Source organism: Trachemys scripta, chromosome 3 (genome assembly GCF_013100865.1).
Source record: "Trachemys scripta elegans isolate TJP31775 chromosome 3, CAS_Tse_1.0, whole genome shotgun sequence".
Classification (NCBI taxonomy): domain Eukaryota; kingdom Metazoa; phylum Chordata; order Testudines; family Emydidae; genus Trachemys; species Trachemys scripta.
In genome coordinates, this window is record NC_048300.1 from 83,166,778 (window position 1) to 83,184,145 (window position 17,368).

Here is a 17,368-nt window from a genome sequence, read left to right on the forward strand (position 1 = left end):
ATTTGTACAGTTTATAGTTGCTATAAAAGCTCAATGTTGGGAATCTTGACATGCAAAGTTGATAGTCATAAAGCAACTTTTTGGTATGAGATTTCCAATAACTACCTTTGGCCAATTTTAATGCATGAATTTATACACAGCACAGAAGAAAGTTTCCTTGTTTGAGATACTTTAGAATCTAGGTTTACAAAGTGAGACCCAACAAGTGATTACTTCATATCATGGAAGATGTTTGTGATTTTTTTTTTTTTTAAATATTGAAGGAACAGGGAAACAGCCTTGTCATTGCAGTTTTAAAATTGGCGTTAATGAATTAGTCATAAATGCTTCCCACTCTCTTGGTTTTAGTATGGATAGCCCTTTCCGTACTTGAAAATTGCATTTGAACATGGTGAAATGAATATGCCTTTTAAAAAATTACTGCATATTTGATTAATTCAAAAGAAAGCTCTGAATTAGTGTGTCTGCTGTTTTCTGCTCTGTGCATAATACAGGTGTCACACTGGCTTCTAAAGAGGCATCTCACTAATGGAGAAAAGTCCTATATAATTTAACAGAACAAGATATCTTCCTGTAAGTGTTTTAACCATCTTACAGAATTGAATAGGAAATTATATCCCTGCTCTTGAATTTTATAAGATTGTTAAAATATATGTTAAGTAGTTGTCACTCCTAATAAAATTCCATAGGTTTTCAGAGTAATTTCTATATAACCTTATTGGTTTTATCTCTATTAAATTCTACAGGACTTTTCCATAAAGGTATGTTGGAGTTGTGTGGTGATACAATGTACCTGCAGCAGTTTCCTGTTGAGAAAAGAGGCAAGTAGATTGCCCCCAAGATCTCTGGAGTAGGAGCTCTGAGGTGGTAGCTGCTATATCCGTTTAAAGTGTTCACTGTGCTTTTTCACACAAACCAGCAACCTTTAGCAGATGCCAAAGGGGATATGGGCATTGGTTGTCTAGAACTCCTGGCAGTGCTAACACTCCCTTCACGATGTGCTCAGGAAGTGCAAGCACTAAGATTCTGCTGCTTCCTACACTTTTGCCTGAAAGAGTGTAAAGGGCTTCTTGTGTCCAGTTTACTTCCCTCCCCCGCACACATTCCCTGTACCCCTGTCCTAACTAGCCTGTGAAATGGTCTACTTAAAAGTTTGTCTGATAGGCTGGTACAATTATAAATAAGACACTTTGGTCTTAAGGGCACTAACACGTGTTTGAAAATACCAACTAATTGGAGACTGGAACAGACTTGTAAGCAAACGGTAATGGTTCTCAGCTCTCCGGGAAAGACTTTTATCCTATTTTGTTCCCTCCGTTTTATTACCCAAAACAGGGAATTACATACAGTTCAAAACTTTTGCAGTTATGGTCTTAATTGAGCATAGCATTTAATCATGTGCTTAACTTGAATGACTTAGGGTACGTCTATACTTACTTCCTGGTCCGGATGTAAGTGATCTATCTTCTGGGATCGATCCCGGAAGTGCTTGCCGTCGATGCCGGTACTCCAGCTCAGCGAGAGGAGTAGGCGGCATCAACGGGGGAGCCTTCCTGCCGCGTCTGAACCCGCGGTAAGTTCGGACTAAGGTACTTCGAATTCAGCGACGTTGTTAACGTAGCTGAATTTGCGTACCTTAGTCCGAAGTGGGGGGTTAGTGTGGACCAGGCCTTAATTAAGTCCTATTGACTGCAGTGGGATTTACTTATGTTCCTAAGTACTATATTAAATAGGGATGGACTTGAGCACAAGCTTCCAGTTTGGGGCCTGTGTGTGTGAATGTTCCCAAAACTTTGTTTTGTGTCACAACTACAGTATTTATGTATTAATATATGAGCATTTCCTGCAAATGCTTTCCACTCACGTAGTTCTTATTCCTGTGAGTAATTCCGCATTGGTTAGTTATAATACTATACTCATGTGAGTAAGTAGGTTTGGGCCCATTTTGTTTTTTGAAATGTAATAGCAAGACCCCTACATTAGTTTCTATCTTATATTGTGAGCATTATCTATTTCCTGATGCTGCAAATTGCTATGACAAACCAATCATCCTCCCTTCAGATGGTGATTCACAACAGCTTTATTGTAAAGAGGATTGACAGAGGCCACAAATATGTGCACATACTCTGCGCTTCAGGGTGAATGTAATAGAGTTATTATTCTAGAATTCCTACAGTATGTAGAAATTATTGTTCTAGCTAGATATGCAGCGCCATCTAGTGACTTTATGTAGAAGGGAAGATTGTAGATATTAAGAACGCTGGAGTAATGACTAGTGATTGTAGTTGTCTCCGTTTTTGGATGGCCAAATGGAGACAGCTTAAAGGCCACTGATTTTTGTGAAAGTACAGAGCACCCATTCTCTGAAAATCAATCACTTTAAGGTATCTCAAGTTGGTAGCTCCCCAGATCACTAAAATTATTTCTGCCATTATACATCATTTGTATATGTAGAGAGAAAAATCTTTGTTTCTTCCATATTTGTCAGTGTACATTGCACTGCCCAATAGCAAAGTCTCCAGCAATTAAATGCATTTAGAAATGGTAGCCTCCATCTTAAAAACAAACTAACTAACTCAGAAAATATACCAACTAGTTTGGAATTTTAGCACATGACTTTTAATTATGATAAGCAGTGCTGTATTTACAATGGCGCCAGTGGCGCCATGGAGCCCGGCCCATGCTCAGAAGGGGCCCCTGCTCTGTTTACACTGTGCCCTGAGACCCCGCCAGCCTGCTCCTCCACCCCATGCCCACCAATTGCTCCTCTCCACCCTCTGGCTCCACCTACTGGCTCCTCTCCGTCCCCTGGACAGACCGCAGTGCACCTCAGGCTCCAGGCAGTCTCTGCTTCCCACTACCTGTGGGGCCCTGCCTGTCTCCCCGGAGCTGAGCTGCCTGGGACTGGTGCAGAAGCCTGGCCAGTCTTGGCCAGTTGGGGAAGGAGGGGATAGTGTGGGGGGCTTGGCTGGGCCCCTCCAGGCAAGTGGGTCCTGAGCGAGCCTGGCCTGGGCAGGCCCTGGCCTGGCTGATTGCGCCACTCCCAAAAGATGGAGTGATTCCCCACCCCGGGACCACCCCTGGCTGCACTGGTGGCTCAGCCCAGCAGACAGTCGCCTCCCAGCAGGGCCAGTGAATGCGGCCAGGAGGCAGGGAGTGGGGGAGTTGGTCTCTGGGGGCGTGTCCTGAACTGTGAGGGGGCAGGAAAGATCTGTGTGTGTTGGGGCACTAAGGAATGGGGGTTCTGTGTGGGGTGCTGGGCAGTTGTGGTGGGGCTGTGGACTGGGGGGCCCTGGGCAGGGGTGGTGTGCAGGGCGCTGTGCATTTGTGTGAGGGGGAATGCTGGGCATAGCAGATCCAGGGGGCTCTGGCCATAGGGAGTCAGGAAGGTGTTGCAGAGGTGCAGACTTTCTGATTTTCCCTGGGGGTGTTTGACCCCTGCTCTTTCCCTGGCCCTGCCCCACTCCACCTCTTCCTGCCCCATTCCGCACCATCCCCCGAGCACCCCCCATCCTCACTTCACCTCTTCCAGCCCCTGCCCCTCCCCCTCTCCCCAGCGCCTCCTGCCTGCTGCTGAACAGTTGATCAGCAGTGGGCAGGAGGTGTTGGGTTGGGGGAGGAGCTGATCGGCGGGGCCGCCAGTACGTGCTCAGCACACACTATTTTTTTCTGTGGGTGCTCCAGCCCTGGAGCACCCATGGATTCAGCACCTATGGGGTGTTGGGGGGGGGGGGCTGTGTGGCATGGCATGGACCCACCCCCGAGGGCAAGGATCATGCTGGCATCACAAGGCTGGGCAGGCCACTGTGCATCTGGCAACTGCCGGTTGTAGATAGTGCCCTCGCACTGGGCTGGGCGGAGCGGGGCCACCACTGCTGTACCTTGCCCCATTGCCCTTGGATGGCCCCACACTCTGGGGATTGACCTCCCCTTGCCACTCACCATTGCCTCCATGGGGGCCCACAAATGTGTTTGGCTCTGGGCCCACAAAAGGTTATGCCGTCCCTGATGATAAGTTAGCATTCCCATCATTCAGCTTCACAATCCTTAAGTGATAAACTAATCAGCTATGTTACAAACTGTTTTACAGTGTACACATATGTTGTCCTCGCTTCAGTTTTCTAATATTATATCTATTTTCCCAGGATACTTAATACTGTATTATAGAAAAATGTAGACCTCTTCAGATAAATCATGAGTTATCAATGTTTCTATAAAAATGCAACAAGTTATTGTTTGTTCTTTTCCCCCCTGGCCAACTTCTCCTAGCAGTGGGATTGCTGGCAATTGTGTGCAAACATAGAATACAGTTGGCTTTAACTGTGGAAGATTTTTAGAGCGATAGCATCTGGCTGGTTCTTCAACTTGGGCATTTTACAATTCCAACCTTTTCTCCTTGGGATACTTTTCTGTTGATTTGGTTTGTTGTATTGGTCATTATTTCTATTGGGCTTAGTTTTGTTCATTTAAGAATATGATTTTAAGGCACAGTCCTTGATATATATTTGCCAAGAATTTTTATTGTACAACAGTTTGAATATGCTCGTATATGTTGGGCTGCCATGTCCTTTAACAAAAAACAAACAAAACAAACCACTTTGCCTCTATTACCAAATGGAAGAGAATGTGAGATGCAGGTATGCTTAAGCTCACTTAATATCAATTTGCTTAATATAGAATTCTCTTGAATGGAAATGTCTTTTCTAGGCATCAAAGTATACAACAATAATTTAGCACTGACGTGTCCATTTAATGTCAATTGGACGTTAAATAATTTTCCATTCAGCATTTTCTGGGCCCATTCTTTCTTCCAGTGTAATTAGCTACAAAACTCTCTGTGAATGAAATAGGGGCAAGATCACATCCCGTGTAATAAAAATTAAAAAAAAAATGTTAATTGAATGCTTTATAACGTATGTACTTACTTTAACCCTAAACTCATTCTAACTGCAAAATCTGGCTTCTGTCTTTGTGAAATAAAAATCCAAAGTGTTCTAAAAATCTGTTGTTGTTATTGCTTAATGGAGCAGGAGTATTTTTTAAAAAAAGAAAAAGAGCAACTGAATGGCTCACTAGTTGTTAATGAAACAGGTCTCCAGTTCAAATGCAGCCCAAGGAAACTTTTTTTCATCTGATGACTGCTTATGTAAAATGTATTTGGCGATTTACCAGGTTCCCAATGGCTACAGCACAGCAACCACAATAAGAGCTGGCATGAATTGGCTCCTTTGTTATCAGTATCATCTGAAAGGCCAATGACTGACTAAGCCCGTGGACTGAAGTTCCCCCTTAGCCTTAGAAGTGGATCTTCCAGGAGATGGTTGAGGAACATTGGTAGCACAGTGTGGGGAAACTTAGACTACTGCTGCTCATGCTATATGATTTCTGTTGATAAACAGAGGGCTTCAGTCTCAGGGGTTCTCAATCTAGCACTTTGATCAAACACTAAAATCACACTTAAAATATCCAACAAATCAGTTTTGCTACAGTAACAGGTACCTGAGAATATTGTCCAGTTGATGAAATTCTTCCAAAATTCATTACAACATGCATCACTCCTCATTATAGTAAACCATAAAACTTGTTAATATATTAGTGTCGTGGTGATGATATTATAGTAGAGGTTGTGTATATGTAGAGTACATAAGAAGTTGAGTGGCAGTTGTGTGTTTTGTTTTTTTTTTTTTTCCCCCACCACCAGTGAAAGTTGTTAGGGTTTCTTTTTAGCAACTCTTAATTTGTGAGACTCAGAATATGACCAGTGCAGATTTGAGGCCAAAATTTAGCATTCTGTTTTAACAAATTATTATAGTGATAAACTTGGTTTAAATTGGTTTGGTCAATGTTAATTTATAGGCAGCAAAACAAAATAAAAAACCATCACCACACAGCAAAAAATGCAACCAACCAAACAATAACAGCAGCAGCAAAGGTAATGGGTAGTGTGGCTATAGATTCTTTTTTACAGTCCTGTAACTAAACATGTATTTTTCTTTATCAACTAAAATTTTACAGGCCTTCAATCCTTAATATGAATCCTGGTACATTGAAATACTTCAGAATTCATAAATGATAATGACTGAGCTATTTGAGTTTGAAAAGTGATCATTATTTATGCACAGTAACACCTTTCAACCAAGATTCATGAAACTTTTTTTGTTTTTGTTCATGGATGGTAAACACTAACATAATTCTAAAAAACTGACACTAGAGGGAACTTTGTAGAAAAATACTTCGCCTCTTTGTTTGCAAATCTCCTAACTTTTTAGTTCTGACAGAAAAGGGAGGTAGGGAGTTTCCAGTACACTCTGGTGGCCTCTTCAGTAGGGTCAACAGTGAGAGTCTTGGGTTCTACTAACTAGCCACAGTTAATGGAGGGAGAAGACTGTCACCAAACAGACCTTGCTGAAAGAATGGGGGATAATGGTCTGTCAACCTTTGCCACTGTCCTGCCTGAGTGAAGAGATTTTGTTGCTGCCTCTGGAAGAGGGAATAACAGATCAAGATAGGGAAAAGCAGAGTGGGTTGGAAGGAGCTCTTACTCTCTAGGACACAGGATTGGAATTTCAAGCAAGCTTCCAGAGTTTCAAAATCAAACTGATTCCCCTATCCTTTTGATGTTTACCCATTAATAGAGATGTCTCAGTTTATTGGCCTTGAGGGCACAGTGGAAGGCCTGTGAATGGGATGAAGCATCTTTATTATGAGATTTTTGTTTGTTTTGCTTTGTTTTGTTGGGGGTTTTTTGAGGAGGAAAAGGGATTGGGGGTTGCCTCTGAGAAGAGACAGATTGTGTGTGTAGGGTTTTTATATTTGGTGTTGGATATGCCCCTGGAATTATGTGGAAGAGCACATTTAATACATCTGATTAATGACTTAATAAAATAGTGATACCATTGCTTTGCTGAATTGAGTTTCACATATGTTCAGCTGTCATCTTGGAGAACCAGATACATTTAACGCAGGGGGGTTCAGGAGATTGGTTTGAAACAAACTGTTAGCTTTAAAGTCTGCAAGAGGCCATCTTGGCTTGTCAGTGTCCTGTTAATTTAATGCAATTTTCATTCATATTCCCACATGTCATATTACATCATTCTTACTCCCATCTTTGTGTGTTTCATGGACCATCTGCATTTTTGGATACTGCACAATGTCAAGCACACTTTCAGTGCTAAACAAATAATATTATTAACACACATAATGAACTGCTTCATTATATGGGGGGTGAACTGCTTTTTCTGTGTGCTCTGGTTTCCTGAGTTTTATTAAGATTCATTTCTATTCAGATTCCAAGACACCTACTTTCTGTCTGTTGCATAAAATATTCTTCTTGCTTTTATTCAAATAAGCTTAATAACATCAAACTTGGATTAAGTTTTAAGTCTCATGAAAAGCAAGTAGCCATGTAAACGTAAAATTCCTAATTGAATATAATAATGTATATGCATTCCATCAGATTATAAGAATGTAATTGAAAACAGAATAAAAATGCTTTTCTATTCTGGCAGTGTTTTACAGGCTTATATGGGTTTATCCAATATATTGAAAGGGAGATTTCTGCTGGATCCTTAAATTTGCGCTCTCACTTCATATAAGTAACTAGGCTTGTATAGCAAAAAATCTGACTTGAACAGTTCTCTTGTCCCTTCAAAAGGCCAAACTTAAAAAGAAGTTGTGAATTTATATGGGTTCAGAGCATAATGTCTCAGATTAGACTTAAGTGAATGAGCACCAAACCTCAGTATTGCACCTGCCTCTACTAGGTGCAGCAGAAGAAAATGGTTGTCTTGTGTATGGTCACTAGCACTTTCCTGTCCAAAGAAGTGTTGTTTCTTCAGATCATCTGAATAGTATGGAATACAACATAGTGGAATCTATCGGATCTAAAGGACTATTTATTTATTTATTCTTTTTTTTTTATTTTTAAGATAATTGGTTCCCATCAGTGTGAGAATATCAGACTGATATCTCAAGTTACTGAAGGTCTGTATCTACAAAAGAGATACAGCTTCTCCTCACTACCTCCATCAATGTGCCTCAATCCTGATCTAGAGGGAGCACAGCATCCAGGCCCATTCTGTACTAAGGGCACGTCCATTCAGAGATCTAGTGAACAGCAAGCCGGGATCAGGGCCGGCTCTAGGTTTTTTGTCGCGCCAAGCAAAAAAACAAAACAAAACAAAAAAACCTCCCAGAATGCAGCCTCTGGAATTGTGCCACCCCAAGCACATGCTTGGTTTGCTGGTGCCTAGAGCCGGTCCTGGTCGGGATGTGTATCTACAGCCTACCAGGCTGCCATGTACTATGTGGCAATGAGGACCCTGCTACCATGAATTAAAAGTTCCATAGTGTGATTTGACATACCACTATTTGTAACAGGATGCAGGATTTCAGTATTTTTTGGTGTCACTCTGATACTGTAACTGCCATGAGAGCTAAAAGTTAGAAACAGTAGGTCAAAGTGCACTATGGAACTTTTAGTGCATGGCAGGCTAGTGCACTGTAGATTCACAGCCTGGCTTGCCCTGTCCAAAGTCTCTGCAGTGACAAGCTCTTAACCTCTCTTCTAACACCGTCAACAATCGTTCTAGTGGTATTTATGTGATCTGGATACAGGACTACCATCTAATTTAATGTAGGCCCCTGCAAGCAGATGGCATTTACTTTTATAACGCCCACCCAGAGAGACAAGTGAAAGTTTCCATATCCTCTGATCCAATCCCCTTCTCAGTTTTCATTCCTTCCTCCTACTCTGCTTGAGTTCTGCACGCCCTTCTGCTCCTCTGGCTTGACCATTCGTCTCACCTTCCCAACCATCTCTTTGTCCCCCTTTGCATAGTCAAAACCCCCACCTGACAAAACATTTAATACATGAAAAAACCCACAAGATGCATTAAGTACCCCTAAAGTCAGCTCATGATTCTGTATTTGTACCCGTTATCCTTCTGGCCCCTTGCTACTCCTTGTCTTTGTCTTTTATACCTATGTCGTATCTACTTAGATTGTGAACTCTTCAGGATAGGGACCTGTCTTTTTGGTGTTTTAATAACATACTTAGCACAGTTTGGGTGCTGTAAAACAAACAACAATCCGATATAACACAAGAACCTACCAAATGAGGAATCAGTTGACTGAGACTACTCATAGTGGTAAGGACTGTGTCTGGTAGTGTTTCCAGGCCCAGGCCCTGAGATTATAAGATCTACTGGGATTTGCTGCTGCTTTGTCTACAAAGGGTCATTCATATCTAGAGCACTGTAATATTTAAATAATAACAAAATTACTGCTAATCCCCTGATTCAACCTTATGCCCAAACTGAAACCATTTTAGGAAAATAAAAGGGCCTCAGAAAGAAGGTGGTGTTTTTGTTCTGGCTTTCAAGGTGATACTCTGTTCTGAACAGTTTGATTCTCTCATAGCAGAAGAGTACATGCAGTATCACTTTCCACTGTTGGCAAAGGAATCTTTTGGTTTGATATACCTAGGATATAGACAAAAATTCACTAATATTAATTATCCTTAAAAATAATATTTGGGATAATATTTGAAGCTTGGGAAATTTAATCCCTATAATAGACTTAATGAAAGTAGCATCTGATGGTAAAATTAATCAGTGCAATCAAATGGCTGCATATGTGTCTGGACAATTAAGACTTTCTGATGCCTAATGAAAAAGCTTGCAATACATTCTGTTTGGAGAAATTGTTCCCTAAATATTATATATTTTCTGATTTCTGTTTCCATAATTTTTATTAGTAGGGACATTTTGCATGAATAAAGATCTTTCATCCTTAGTATATTTCCTGTCTGTCTTACCAAAAATCATAATGCTATTTAGCACTACTGTTACTTACTGTATGGAAATCCTGCGTAGTATTATTGGTTCAAACAGTTTTTTATTTAATTTTGCTATTGAAATAAATCAAACCATTTGGACTAATGGGTTTAGCACCAAACTAGTAATAAGCCACCCCTTACCTATTTAAAAAGAGTCTCTTCAAAAAGTGCTTTTGGTTTTATTAATGAAAAAATGTATAAAAAAGGATGGTCCAGTGGCTAGAGCACTAGGCTTTAGATTTGGGAAGCCAGAATTTGTTTCCATGCTCTGCCACAGACTTCCTGTGTGACTGGAAAGTCACCTAGCCTCTCTGTGTCTCCGTTCCCCATTTGTAGAATGAGTATGATAGTACTGCCCTACCTCACTGCGGGTGGTTGTGTTGGCACTCAGATACTATGGTATCAGGGGCCATATAATTACCTAAAGTAGATAAAGATAAGGGCATGAAATCCTGGCCCTTTGAAGTCAATGGATATTTTGCTATTGATTTCAATAGAGCCAGGATTTCACTTAAGATTTGAAATATCATTCTGCTTCCTGTGTATATAACCGTCTTATATGACCGTTCTACTGACAATCACTAACATGTTGCTTTATTGTTTTGCCATTCAACTTTGGATGTCTGACTATTTGAGAAATAAAAAGAAATTATTTTAAAGGGGAAGTGGTTAGGAGCAGGAAAGAGAAAACATTCTGACAGTAGAGAACGGTATATATGTGGATTTATTTTTACTAACAAGCGAAGAGTAAATTAAGTTGAAGGGTCTTGCTTTCTAGAAATATTAACCCATTAATCACAATTTTAGCTAATTTTCTTGCTGATACGCGTGATTCTCTCAGTATTTCAGCCACAAGTGGCAGCCTGTCAGATGCTTTTGAGTGACCGAGCAAACCTTCAAATCGTACAGCTAGTACAGTGTCAACTGGCTAATGAAGAAAGCCAAATAGCTCTGAAGTAGTGACCAACAAAAAACAGTAACTCAAACAGCACTGTCATTGCAATAACAAACAGGCAAATAGTACTAAACTTGTTTCATGCATCTAGCAATAAATACCCGTACAGAAAGCCATAACTACTTCCACAGACTCATGAAACGGAAGATGGTGATCATCTAGTCCATTTCCCTTCCTGTAAGGAATAATCACATGCTGTATGTAGTTGATCCTAAAATCCTTGTGAACACAACTCTCCTAGACTCCCAATGGGAGATGAGCACCCGGAGAGCTGGCAGGTTAGCCTCTGTTTATGCTTGTGGTTGTGTTAAAATCTATTTATTTTTTTGTAATTTAATGTTTGATTTTAATAATAAAGAGGAAAACATAGATGTTCTAGTTTAGTCTCCCTTCAGCCTTGATGCTGCAGTTGGATCTATGTAGCCAGCAGCTTTTTCCTGTGCTGACTCCATTTACTTTACTAATGCTACCTTGGTTTATACTTCAGCATTATTAAAAAAAAAAAAAGTCATTGTTTTGTGGAAGGCTTTCATAAAGTTAAAGTTGTCATAACTAATTCTGAGTCTTCAGCAACATAATCAGCTCAGATTGCTCTTGGGTAGCAAAGGCAGCAAATCAGAATGCATGCAGGGGGACACGTTCATACTTGCTCAGAGGCCCCCCTGTCGTCAGTTGTGCTCCACATGGGTTCAAATATCGATCTGCCTGGATACAATTGCAGGTTCAGGGCCAAAGCCACCTGACCATGGAGACAGAGGTGGGGAAGTAATGGGAAAGAGAAATTAGAACTTGGAGTTATGTGTGTTTGTTAAAACTTTTCTTTGAAAAGATGGAAGTAAATGTATCCTTGACAAAAGAGTAGTTTTCTGTTATCTGGTCACTTACTGCTCTGGAGTTCCATATGATACATAATGTATTCAAAAGGGCAGAATCAATTTCGGATGTAAGTGAGCACAGCTGCTATTGACTACAATAGGTGTTGCATCCACTTATGCCAGGGCTGAATTTGCTATTATCTCTTGATGCAGTTGTTGATAGAATTAAGCTGAGGCCATCAGTCCACCTCAGTTTCATTGTCATCAGCTCAAAAATGGATCTACCTAAATTATTTTAATTTATCCTTTAATTCTTCTTATTTATTGTACATAATAACACAAATTACTGTGCAAATACAGTGAAACTTTCTAATGGCATTTATTTTCTTTCTTCTGATTAGAGCCTGTGTGTGTTCACACCTCCGGGAGCTAAGGAAGGACAACCACAGCTCATTCCTGCAGGGCCCATTGCACTTGGCACCACAATATCTGCATATGTAGCCAAATATAGAAAAACTTTGTTAGTAGAAGATATTCTGGGGGTAAAGTGCTTTCTCTTTTTAAAGAGATACATACATGTTTTTTTTCCCAAAAAATGTATTACTTGAAATGTAAACTGGATTATTCATACAGTAAATATTTTACATTGCTACTAGTAGTGTCTGACCAGAAGCTTGAATTCTCTATGTCTGGATTAATTTAATAAAAACTCTTCCCTATATATATATTTTTTTAACTTTTACAAATGTTATCCATTTTTTAAAAAATAACTTTTTTTTGCCAGAAAAGGGAAATAACACTTCTGTGCAATAAAAATCCATGGGGGAAAAAAGCATGATCAGCCAAAAATTCCCTTGCTAGCCCTCAGAACAGGCAGTACGCCAAGCCCAAATGCTAAAGTGACTGGCACTCTATTAACTTGCACATAGCCAACCAAATTTTGATTTAATACATGACACTACTTGACTGCATTACTTTAAAATGTCCTCAGTAGTTTTCAGTGAATACCTTAAAGTTTTATATATGTATATTTCATATTCATAATCAAATTTTAGAGTTTTTGTGGGGGAAAATGTATGAATGATGTCTTCTGGTTTACACTCTCACCAGAGCACCAGTATAGCATGGCAGCTTTTCTCTTATGAAATAGATCTTTATTTGCAAAGATTGTGCATATCCATATGTGCCGACTCATTCACCTTCGGCTCAGAAGAAATCTTTTCTGATTAGTCTGTGTTCTTCTAGAATTCAGGCTCTCCACCTCAGCAGAGAGTGAGCAGTGTTACGGTGGCCTGTGGGTTGGATTTGGGAAAAGTGCAAGGGCTGCTTCCACCGGGCCTGTTTTCCTCTCCTCCCAGACCCCTTATTCTTGTTTGCTTTTCTACAAGGGGGTTATTGACCATGGTGAATGGGTTCCAGAGGCTTTGGGAGTGTTTCAACCAGGGGATGCAGCAGGCCCTTGTACACTGACTTGCATTATCCCTCTTCATGCAAGCAGGCACTAAAAGAGTCTGCCAGTGGAAGTAGGATCCTCCTGGTATGTTCCTTCCTGACAGCCTGAAGTTCTCCACATTCTCCTTCCTTTGGGGTTGCCTGAGGGAGGGATTATTTACCATTGGTTTGTGTGACAATTGCTTTCAGGCGATGGGTGACATTCAGATTGACCCTCGCTGTCATGCTCAAGGGGAAACTGATCACCTTATTTGGGGTGAGGAAGGCATTGTTTTTTTTGGCCACTACAGCACATTGGCCAAGCTAGGAGGGGTGTTCTCCTTTCCCTGGAGCACACTGCAAGGATCATCTGTTCAGAGTAGAGGATTAAAGGGCTAGTGCTCAAGAGTGCGGGCCCACAGTTACAACTCGGGATTAGTTACAACCCCAGTAAAAAATAACATATGGGCAATTTTTCTATTCATGATAAGTTCCCTTTCATGGGGCATTTGGTCTGTAAAGCCTGGGGCAATCTTATTAATGGCACACCTTTGTGGTAGCAGTTCGTTGTCATGACATTCTTTCCTGTAACTTTTGCACAAGTTTCAGAACAGATATACTAAGGGTGGGTGGTAAAGCACAATAAGATATGGGGAAGAGCCTTTCTGTCTTGCATAGGTGTAGAGAGAAAACACTTTTGTCCTCAGTATTGGGATAGTTTGGGAATTGTTAGTGCAGATTTGTGTCTCCATGGGGCCTTTGGCACCTAGTGAGTGCCTTACACTTTGATTACTTACTCCCACAGAGGCTATTGCCTGCTTGCTAACCCTGTGGTTTGAGTTGCTGCAATTCAATTTGAGGCTATGTCTACACTACTGCAGGATTGACGCTGCTGCAATCAATGCACTGGGGATCAATTTAGTGGGTCTAATGAAGGGTGCTCTCCCGTCAACTCCAGTGTTCCACCGGAACGAGAGGAATCAGGGAAGTTGATGGGAGAGTCTCTCCCATCGACCCAGCGCAGTGTAGACACTGCAGTAAGTCGACCTAAGTTACGTCGACTCCAGCTACGTTATTCATGTAGCTGGAGTAGCATAACTTAGGTCGACTTACCGCTGTAGTGTAGACATAGCCTCAGTTACCAGTCTATTTAGTTTTCTTTCTGCCATTGTCCAGACTAGTCTCAGCAATAAAATACTATTTCTGCTGAGTGTGAGGGTAAAAGAGATGTACTTTAAAAAAAAAAATACAAAACTTGCATCTGTTACTATAACCGACTCTAACTTTGGATAAGGTCATTTCTATTTGTAAAATAACCATGGAGAGACATTTTTGATTGAATTATTGAATGTGAAGGGTTTAGCTGTTTGTGCTAAGTGGTTCAGCCAGCTGAGAGAGAAATATTGATTTATTTTTTATATTAATGTTCTAATATTTACATTTGATGAAATGTTGTTTGCACTTTTTAGGATGAACGATTTCCCAAAGGTACTGGACTGGAATCAGGGACTCGTATCCAATCTGTTCTTTGTTTGCCGATTGTCACTGCAATTGGTGATTTGATTGGTATCTTGGAGCTTTATCGGCATTGGGGCAAAGAAGCCTTCCATCTCAGTCACCAGGAGGTAAGGCCTAAAATGCTGCAACTGTTTTATTTTAAATTTCCCTATTCGAGGTGATGCCAGCTACTTCTGACCCCAGACTTCCTTCTTTCTTTCCTCATTTTGTTTTGATATGTTTTGTAATTGAGCCTTGTTACATACTTGGAGAGTGGGCTTTATAAGGCTGGTTGATGCTCATTGGTATTCTGAGTGGGAAGATTGATTTCATACAAAATTCTCTAATTGTTTCGTTCCATCTTGTGGGAATAATTTCAGTATATTGTTATCAATTGTTTATTGATTATGACTTTTAAAATAATAGATTTTATAGATGTTGTCAACACCTTTATGGAAGGGTGGATCAGAGAAAGCTCAGGCTATTACAAGTGCATGAACTAGTGTTACAGAATGAAACTGCTCCTGTTTAAAAGGACATTATCAAGTTACCCAGAGCTCAAATGGTCAGCTTTTAAAAAGCATTTATTCTTCGAGTACTGTGCTTATGGGTGCTCCCCTTCAAGTGCGCATGTATTACATGTATCTTTGATCAGAGATGTTTGGCAGCAGTGCCTGTTAAGGGTCCTCCCCCACCCTCCTTTTGGGAGGTTTTCCCTCCAGATGAGGGGGTATGCCAGGATCACCAAGATTCATGTATCAGAGGGGTAGCCGTGTTAGTCTGAATCTGTAAAAAGCAACAGAGGGTCCTGTGGCACCTTTGAGACTAACAGAAGTACTGGGAGCATAAGCTTTCGTGGGTAAGAACCTCACTTCTTCAGATGAAAGATGACTTGCATCTGAAGAAGTGAGGTTCTTACCCACAAAAGCTTATGCTCCCAATACTTCTGTTAGTCTCAAAGGTGCCACAGGACCCTCTGTTGCTTTTTACAAGATTCATGTGTTGCCTTACCTACCAATAGGCTATCCTGGTCAGCAGCAGACATTCCTGGTGCATGCCTTATCTGGGGGCATGCACATTCCTCAGAAATGCAATTTCTGCTCAGACCTTAAGAGCTGAGGTGTAGTGCTATTCGAGGTGTGGTAGCTGAGTGATTAAGGTCCTTGACTACAATCCTAAAGGTCAGAGGTTTGAATCTTGCTCAGTCTCCCACAGAAAAACCACCTCCAGTACACCCGGGGCAAAATGAATATTTGATCTATTGGGTTAGGGCAGTCAAAGGCAGTTGGACGTGATGATGGCCACATCACTCCGTTGTGTACTGTTGGCTATAAAATTGACATGCCTTAACCGCATCAGTCCAATGGCTTGGAAAACTGAGAGATTAGACTGCAATTCTTCATCATAGAGAGCTCTCTTCACCCAGCCTCAGACCCAGATTATGAGTTTCCAAGTGAACAGAGTGCCCTTTCTACCATGACACCGCATTCTGGGAATGCCTTTCAGAAAAGGAGTTTTACCTCTCCTCACAAAGAGCCTGTTTGAAAAAGATCTTGGTTTTCTCATAAGTTGACCATGTCCAAGCCCTCAGGTTCTGGGTTGGGTACTATTTGAGGCTCCATGCTCCTCCTGTACCAATAGTGCTTTTAAGACTCTGAGTTCCTCTAGGAGCCCTGATTCCAAGTTTGCATCAGTACCTAAACCATTTTTGGTACCATCAAAACACAATCAGGGCAGCAAAGAGAAACCGCTTGCTTCTAGCAAGATGGTACCAATGGACCTTCCTCCACAACCTCTGGTACCTAGCACAATGACTCCTTCAGTCGAAAAAGCCATCTCAGACCTCACTCTCTTTGAGGCAGTGAACATTGTTGGTACCGACGACTTCCATTGCAACCAGGGCTGGCTCTAGGTTTTTTGCCGCCCCAAGCAAAAAAAAGTTTGGCTGCCTCCCGTCCCAGTCCTGAGTTCCTTGCCGCACCCCCCTGCTGCCCCAGCCCTGGGTTCTCCCCCCCGACCCGCACCCCTGCCGCCCCAGCCCTGGGCTCTCCCCCCCTCCCACACACACCCTGCAGCCCCAGCTCTGGGCTTCCCCCTACCCCCATTGCCCCCCCACACACACCTCCTGCCGCCCCAGCCCTGGGATCTCCCTCCCCCCCCACCTGCACCTTCCTTCCTCCGCAGCCCTGGGTCACTGGTAACTCGCTCCCAGGGCCGTTCATTCAGCAGGAATTTTAGATGTGCACAGAACACAGACAGGATTGGTTCCTATATGGTTACAGAACTGCAGTAAAGTGGAACAATTTTCAGCTTGTATGATTGGAGGATATCTGGATGCATATTATAAGACTGCCCTACATAAACGAGGAAAAGTTGAGGTGCCTTTATTATTCTTTTGTTCCACTCTTTCTTTCTATGGGGAATTTGCCAATGCAATATCACTGTCTTCCTTTTAAACAAACAAACAAACAAAAAGGCAATGGCTGTTGAAAATAGCAATTAAAATTAGCAAGACCTAATAACCACTGGGGAGCATTTCTTGCTCAATTTTATCCTACTTTTTCTACAGCAAGTTACAGTGGATCAGTATATTTGATTTGGGAGAAATGAAGTAACAGCTGCCCAAACTGAGCTTGAGCACTCCTGAATGCTGAAGTGTTCAAATCTGGAAGGCAGGTGCTGGGGGGGCGGGAGCTGTGGCTCCGCAGGGGAGCACGCAGCATGTATGCAGCAGCGTGTCTGGCACTGCGTGAAGCCAGACACACTGGTCTGAGAGGCACGGTAAGGGGGTTGGGAGGTTGGAGAAAGGGTAAGGGGTTCCGGGGGGGGGGG

The 17,368-nt window shown here is 41.7% G+C and overlaps 1 protein-coding gene across 4 annotated transcripts in view; it reads left to right on the forward strand.

The window, feature by feature from the left end:
- Window positions 1-17,368, forward strand: part of PDE10A (phosphodiesterase 10A) — a 270,956-nt gene that overhangs the window by 189,467 nt on the left and 64,121 nt on the right. For 2 of the 4 annotated variants that reach the window (XM_034765248.1, XM_034765251.1), the window contains exons 6-8: window positions 747-761; window positions 12,010-12,150; window positions 14,509-14,664. In XM_034765248.1, coding sequence (XP_034621139.1) covers window positions 747-761; window positions 12,010-12,150; window positions 14,509-14,664 — 312 coding nt within the window. The remainder of the gene's footprint in view (window positions 1-746; window positions 762-12,009; window positions 12,151-14,508; window positions 14,665-17,368) is intronic. The other 2 variants (XM_034765250.1, XM_034765252.1) reach the window with 1 other exon arrangement.